The following is an 8,001-nucleotide window of genomic DNA, read 5'->3' on the forward strand; positions in this document are numbered from 1 at the left end:
CAGAGTTGAACTGCAGAGGGAACTGACAAGCCTTGAGGAGCAATTCTAGAAAGACTGAGCCAGAGACACACGCCTCTGTGCTGGGCTCTATCAGGAGCGGGAGGGGCTGTGGTTTGGGCTTTGGCCTTGACCTGGGCGGCTTGACCACAGCAGGCTGTGATGGAATCCAACGGCTAGCACACAGGTGCTGACCTCTGGGGACTCTTCCGGATACCTCCAAAGCTGGTGAGCATCAGACTAATCCTCCAGACCCCTCTGTCAGCTTGGGAGGGCGAGAATGCCGAACTTTCAGCATCCCCATTTCCCTCTAGCATTTTCCACTCCCCTACTCTGGTACCTGGGGAGAGGGAGGCTGGAACAATATTTATTCTGGGGCAGAAACTTGGAGCAGATGAGAGCGGTGTCTCTCCTCACTCACTAGAGGCCAAAACTTGATACGGCCTTTTGACCCCAGGAAGCGGGGAGGGCAGGTTCAGTCCCCTGTCCTGCCACCTAGCTGCCGTTTGCCTTCATGTAGCCAAAGCTTAGATGGGAAATCTTGTTTTCCTCAAAGGTAAACTGAGGTTGGGGCACCCCACCTCAGGTTTGCAGCGATTTTACTGATACAAAGATACAACAGTGGGGGCTTATGGGGGTCCCAGCCTGAGTACCCCCAGAAGGCAGGATTATCAGAGTTAGCAAATAAAAGCATAGCATACTCAGTTAAATTTGAAGTGCAGATAAACAACATTTTTTTTTTTTTTTAGTGTAAGTATAGCCCATGAAATCGTTGGGATATACTTATGCTAAAAATATTTTGTTGTTGGTCTGAAACCACGGTTTAACTGGACATGCTGTTGTAGCTGGCAACCCCTGCTAGTGGAGAAGCCATGGGACCAGGCCAGTGGGAGAGTGGTGGGACCCAGCTCTGCTTACCTGGTGATGGGGGCGGTGGTCTTCGGGGTGGCTGCAGCTGTACGTGCCAGACTTGCTGTTGTAGTTGTCCATTCTGGGGCTGAATTTTGTGTCTAAACAGACAAAGCAGAACATAGTTCACCCCTTCCATGGATGGCCCAGCTCTGGCTGTGGCCCTCAGGCTTCTCCACCTAGGAATTAAGGAGCCTCTGCCTTGGAATCCAAGACTCTCTGGTTAGCATCCAGAATCCTACATGAATTCTTGTCTAACGGGAATGAACCAAGAGAAATTCTGAGGAGCAGACTGAGAAGGGAGTCTGTAGTCATCAGTTGCATGGCACAGCTTAGCGCACTCGATAGCGTTCTGCTCTCCTTGGGCTAGGCTAGCTCTTTTCTGAGTCTCAGCCGTGGCCGAGGTGAACTCCTTATCACTCGGTCTGGAGTGATTCGCTGCTGAGCTGTTGGCCCCTTGCTGAGCCTCCTCTAGGGAACCCGGGACTCCTGGCTCTCTGCCTCTGGGCCCAGCGCCCTCCACCTCCGCCCCTCCGTCTCTGACCCTTTCCGGTCTTCCAGCAGCTTCGCAATCACCCTCCTCACCCACAGTGAAGCCTCGCTATGTCACATGCCTCCCAGCCTCCACTGGGTGCCGGTTCCTGGGCACCACACCCTACTCACTCTACCCGTGTGTGTAGTGAGTTTTGATATTCAGTTTGCTTCTGGAGCAATCTAAAAATAAGAGATCATAGCATCATATTTATCTTTTTATATCATTTTTCTGTGATTAAATCAAGGTATAACTGACACATAATAAACTGTAAATATTTAAAGTGGACAATACTTTGAACTCTGATGTATGTATGTACGTGGTAACACCATCACGTGATCAGGACGGTGAATGTATTCATAATCCCCGTGCCCGCCCTCCTCCTTACTCTGTCCCCAGGTGTTAGGGACTGAACTGTGGCCCCCTAAAAATCATATGTTGATACCCTAGTCCCCAGTACCTCAAAATGTGACTGTATTTGGCGATAGAACCTTTAAAGAGGCAATTAAGTTAAAATGAGTCTGTTAGGATAAGTCCTAATGCGATCTGACTGGTGTCCTTCTCTGAAGAGGCCATGAGGACACATGGGGGGCCTTTTCTGTGTTTAGTGAGATGATCACATGAGTTTTATTGTGTAGTGCGCTCAAGATATATTGGTTAATCTTTGAAGGTTAAGTTAAATTTGCATTTCTGGGATAAGCCTCACTTAGTCATCACATAGCATCCTTTTATATATTATTGAATTCAATTTGCTAACAGTTGACTTAGAGTTTCTGCATCTTTGTTTAGAAGGAATTATTTTCTTTTTCTGTAATGCCTTGGTCTGGTTTGTATACCAGGTTGATTCCAGCCTCAGATTTCAAGTTTCTGGAAGAGTTTGTATAGAATTGATATTATCTGGTCCAGAACTCACCAAAGAGCCATCTGAACCTGAAATTTTCTTTATCAGAAGATTGTGACAAATTCTATTTCATTAATAGATATAGTGCTATTCCAGTTATCTATTTCTTCTTGAGTGACTGGTAGTTTGTGCCTTTCGAGGATGTTTTTCCATGTCATTTAACTTGTTGAATATATTGGCATAAAAGTTGTTTACAACATATATTCACTTATTATTCTTTTAGTAGCTGTAAAATCTGTTGTAATGTTACCTCTGTCATTTCTGATATTAGTAATTTGTGTCTTCTTTTTCTTTCCTGATCAGTCTAGCTAGAAGTTTAACAGAGTTTTTTATGTTCTCACAGAAAAGGTGTCTCATTTCATTGATTTTTCCCTATTACTTTTGTTTTTGATTTCACTGATTTTCGCTGTGGTCTTAATATTATCTGTGTTGTGGTGCTTGCTTTGAGTTTACTTTAATCCTTTTTTCCCTAGTTTCTTAAGCTAAGGCCATTGACTTGAGGCCCTTCTTCTTTTCTAACACAGGTACTCAGTGCTATAAAGAAGTTCCAAGAAGGCTCCAGCAGTAACTGGGGTTTCTGGTTAACATGGGAGGGGGACCCTTTGGTCCATGGGCTGGAACTGGAACCACCCTGTCATCTGTGGGCAACAGACTCAGGCACTGAGCTGAGCAGAGAGAAAAAAGCCCCTAGAAAGACTTAATCCCATCATGGAGGGAGCCCTCGGAGCCCTGGGGGTGTTGAAGAGAGACCCTGAACCCCCAATCCCAAGTGGCCCATCAGGGTTCTATGGGACCTGTCTTAGTCTACTTTTTCTTGCTTATAACAGAATATCTGGAACTGGGTAATTTATAAGGAAAAGGAACTTGTTTCTTACAGTTAGGGAGGCTGAGATGTCCGAGGTTGAGAAGCCACACCTCAGGAGGGCCTTCTTGCTGGCTGGGACTCTCTGCAGAGTCCCAGGATGGCTCAGGGCAGCTCATGGTGACCGGGCTGAGTGTGCTAGGTCAGATCTGTCTGCCTTTTCTTATAAAGCCACCAGTTCGATTCCCATATTAACCCATTCACCCTTTAATCGACGAATGGATTAATTCATTCATGGGAACTCTGCCCCCATGACCCAATCACCTTTTAAAGGCCTTGTCTCTCAATACTGCCACATTGGGGATGAAGTTTCAACGCGAGTTTTGGAGGGGACAAATATTCAAAACCATAGCAAGACCTCAGGACTCAGCCACCCTCTGTGACAGGTCTCTCTGAGTGGCAGTTAATTTACTCAAGTAGGACCTCAGGGACCAGGTCAAAGCGGGCCCTGAGAGACAAATCCAAGCATACACTCCCTCTTACCTGGGTCAATGGTCACTTGAACTTTGACCCCAAGGTCAGTTCCAGTTCTCTCAATCCCACACCAGTACGTGTCAGCATCATCTCTTCTGAGATCCTTCATGGTCACGGTGAATGCGTGGTTTTTCTGATCATCCCTGATGGACAACCGGTCCCTCTTCACCTCCTGCTCTGATCCAGTGGTTTTAACAAGGATCTCACAGCTACTCCAAACAGCTCCTCGACACCACCACTTCAAGTAGGTCTCCCATTGTGAGCCATAAGCACACCGCAGTCTCCCATTGTGAGCCATAAGCACACCGCACAGTCAGAGCCCCGCTCCAGGCCGTTCACCGTGGTTGGACCAGTGATTTCAGTGGCAATGGAGTAGCCTGGAAAACACAAATCCGTGTGCCATCACCTCCCACCCCAAGGGCAGGGCCACGCCTCCTGCACTGGAAATAGCTGTTAAATCCAAGTGCCTTACAACAGTTGAAGAAAGAACACATTTTCCACAAGACAAGTCTTTGTCCTTCAAAATTCCACTGTGTCAAAGTGAACAGGAAAATCACTGAAGAGCACAACTACAGATCCCCAAAAAGACACAAATGTTGACAGTGAGCAATGACAGCTTCCTGCAGTTCACCCGTCCCCCCTCCCTACGGCCAACAGTTCTTTCTATTCCAAGGAAGGCTCTTTTGCAACCATCTCTGTGTTATACTGGTCTGATGGGGAGGAGATCACAGAAGACCCTTTTCCACAGGAGAATGACTGCTGCCTTGTTGGTTGGCTGTTCCTGGTGGTTCTAACAGTTTCTAGTGGCTCTGCTGCAGTTCATCACCCTGGGTGAATCCCTTTGAATTCGACCAAAACAGTGACCCCAACTGGTCTCTATGTTCTATGGGATCCACACCACACAGATTTGCAACATACATCGTTACAAATTCCAGTTTCAAAATTCCTAGGAAAAGCTAACTTTTAAGATAAAAGCAAGTAAAGTTAGGTGTAAACATGGCAGCAACATTCCATCCCCTCCTACATCTTATAAGTTCTTCTCTAGGCGGGGCATGGTGGCTCACGCCTGTAATCCCAGCACTTTGGGAGGCCGAGGCGGGTGGATTACGAGGTCAGGAAATCGAGACCATCCTGGCCAACGTGGCAAAACCCCATCTCTACTAAAATACAAAAAAAATTGGCTGGGCATGGTGGTGTGTGCCTGTAGTCCCAGATACTTGGGAGGCTGAGGCAGGAGAATCATTTGAACCCGGGAGGCGGAGGTTGCAGTGAGCCAAGATTGCACCACTTCACTCCATCCTGGTGACAGAGTGAGATTCCATCTCAAAAAAAAAAAAAAAAAAAAAAAAAAAAAAAAAAAAAAAAAAAAAAAAAAAAAAAAAAAAAAAAAAAAAAAAAAAAGGTTCTGCATCAGAATGGAAAGACAACAATTAAGGTAAATATTTAAAGAAAAAATACATCTGAGAGTTATTTACAAGAAATAAAAGCTGGTTGCGGCAGCTCACACCTATAGTCTCAGCACTTTGGGAGGTTGAGGCAGGAAAGTAGCTTGAGCCCTGGAGCTTGAGAGCAGCCCTGGCAACATAGCAAGACAAAATAAATAAATAAATAAATAAAAATCAGCTGGGTGCGGAGCGCGTGCCTGTAGCTCCAGCTGCTCGCTCAGGAGGCTGAGGTGTGAGGATGACTTGAGCCTGGGAGGTCAAGGCTGCAGTGAACCCTGATCCTACCACTGTACTTAATATTGAGCCCAGAAATACAGACCTTGTCATTTCTGGTCAACTCAGCCTGTCCCTGGGGATACCACTCTGTACCTGTTGCACTTCCCGCACTGGACGATGGTCTGAACTTTGACTTTTCCAGAGCAGAAGCTCAGGCAGGCCGATGAATGTTCTGGGCAATGGCTGGACAATCCAGGTTTCTTAGAAGAAGATTAACACCGTCCTGGAACAAGACTATGAACATATACTGCTGTCCATGCCAAGTGAACGCACCTGCCTCTGTTCTTCCTTTCTGCTGGTGGCAGAAAGGATTCTTTTGCCAAATCAACAGTCACACACAGCATACCAGGCTACATTCATCTACTCTAGTAAACCCATCACTGTTGGCACAGAAGCTGGAAATGTGGCTACTCCTTAATATGGTGGTAGGTGTTTTGTTTTGTTTTGTTTTGTTTTTTGTTTTGTTGTTGTTGACAGGGTTTCACTCTGTTGCCCAAGCTGGAGTGCAATGGCACAATCATAGTTCACTGCAGCCTCCAACTCCTGAGCTCCAGTGATCCTCTTGCCTCAGCCTCCTGAGTAGCTGGGACTACAGTTGTGCACCATTGCATTGGCTAATTAAAAAAAAAAAAAAAAAACTTTTTGGTAAAGAAAGGATCTTGCTCTGTTGCCCAAGCTGGTCTCAATCTCCTGGGCTCAAGTGATTCTTCTGCCTCAGGCTCCCGAAGTGCTGGGATTACAGGTGTGAGCCACCAAGCCCAGCCTCTTGGTTACGTTTTCACTAGCCCATTGACCTTGGGAAATTAAAGGCAGATCTGATGGGATCACTGCTTGTTTTCGTTGTCTGGGAGGGTGCACTCATCTCTGTGTTCCTGGAAGAATGTGATATTGTTTGGGATTTACTTATTATCTTGGCCACAGCAGAGGGACAGCCTCAGAGGCTTCCACTTGGCCTTCCCCAGTCTGATCACTTTTACTGCACAGACCAGAGAGTCAGTATTCATATGTGCCAGTTGCTAAGTGTATCCACTTCCATTTCTAGAAATCAGGGCAAGAACCCCTGGGCCACCTCTCTTGTCTCTAGGATCTTAATTTTGCCTCTGGTTCTGCTCAGGACTCGCTGCCTGGTCCAAGTGCTCAGCTTGTCTCAGACCACCCAGTGACTCCAACCTGCCCTCTTCCCTTCTGGAATTCTCTCAGTCCCATTGCTCCTGTGGAGCCCGGTTATGTAAAGGCATCTCCTCCCGTAAGCCTGGCCTACGGAGACAGCCACAGCTGAGCCTCTCATTAATGCTAATGCTCCATCACCAGCATAGTTCTTATTTCCCTGGAATTGGAGTATCCTCCAGGGCATCCCAAGGATAATTATCACTTGGTGTGTTTTCAGGTAAAATATGCTAGCTCCACTCTAGCATACTAATTTAGCAGGATTGAGTTTTCACTGAAGTTTCACTTCTCTTAGTTTAGCATGCTATTTTAGCCTGCTGAAGTGGAACCAGCATATTTTTACCTGAAAACACAATCAAATAATTTAATTTGCGTCTTCTTAAAAACAACCTTTCTTTTTTTAGCAATTTTAGGCTCATGGCAAAATTGAGCAGGAAGTACAGAGATTTCCCACGTGCCTCTCCCCTCCCACAGGCACAGCCTCCCCCATTATCAACATCTCCCACCAGAGTGAGACGTCTGCTACAGTTGGTGAATATGTTGACACGCCATGACCATCTGAAGTCCAAGTTTGCATTAGGATTCACTGTTAGTGTTGCATTGTGGGGCGGAGACCCCATAAGTGCCGAGGCAGGAGTCAGAAGCCTCAGCCTCATATAAGTAATGAAGAAGAAAACAACTAGAGATATAACTCCAGTAGTTATTCATAGGTGATCTTAGTCATTCATGGGTAGCCTTAATTCTTTTACTAATGCCTTTCAGGTCTCGAAGTGTGCACCTGGGGTGACATTGTGAAAGGAATGATTCTAAGGCAAGACGCTTTAAGCCCTCTGTCACCGCCGTGAAAGGGCTGTTAGAGGGCGCCTTGGCTATGCAGCAGCACCAGCACTGGGAAAGCGCCCACTGTTTAGCAAGCTGCCGAAGGAGATGTCAGAGATGTCCCCTTCTCCAGAGGAGTTAGGAGAAAACTCAACTCCCCCAAGCTCTTGCGGTGGGGCTGACAGCTGTCAGAGAGCCCCACAGACATCCGGGGGCTTAATTGTCTCTATGTGATGCTGTGCTTCAGCGGTCACGGTCCAGATCCGCGCTCATGTTCCGCTTCTGCACCTGGTTCCTTTTTTCTTAGAAGAGCTAATCAGTAAAAGTAATAATGTCTTTGTTCTTTCTTGACAAGTATGGAAAAGTGCTGACTCATTATGCTCCTTATCTCATTTCAGCTACTAGAATGTCTTGGGCCCCTACCTATATGACACACGTGATGTACTTGACCCTGTCACTGACTACCAATGCCATGCCCTACCTACCCTGTCCCCAGCTTTGCACCACGACCTACCTGCCCTGCCCCCTACTTTGTACTCAATAAAAGTCAGAGCGTCCAGGCACTCAGGGCCACTGCCAGACTCCACGCTTTGGTCGGCAGTGAACCCCAGGGCCCAAA

General features: G+C 46.7%; 1 protein-coding gene across 1 annotated transcript in view; it reads right to left on the reverse strand.

The window, feature by feature from the left end:
• The window catches only part of CD300LD (CD300 molecule like family member d), a 9,135-nt gene extending 1,480 nt beyond the window's left edge, over positions 1-7,655 (reverse strand). The window contains 5 exon segments of the mRNA XM_017535584.1: positions 916-1,007; positions 3,253-3,254; positions 3,685-3,955; positions 3,958-4,052; positions 7,637-7,655. Coding sequence (XP_017391073.1) covers positions 916-1,007; positions 3,253-3,254; positions 3,685-3,955; positions 3,958-4,052; positions 7,637-7,655 — 479 coding nt within the window.
• Between the last annotated feature and the right edge of the window lie 346 nt (positions 7,656-8,001).

The sequence above is a fragment of the Cebus imitator genome, unplaced genomic scaffold (genome assembly GCF_001604975.1).
Source record: "Cebus imitator isolate Cc_AM_T3 unplaced genomic scaffold, Cebus_imitator-1.0 Scaffold93, whole genome shotgun sequence".
Taxonomy (NCBI): Eukaryota; Metazoa; Chordata; class Mammalia; order Primates; family Cebidae; genus Cebus; species Cebus imitator.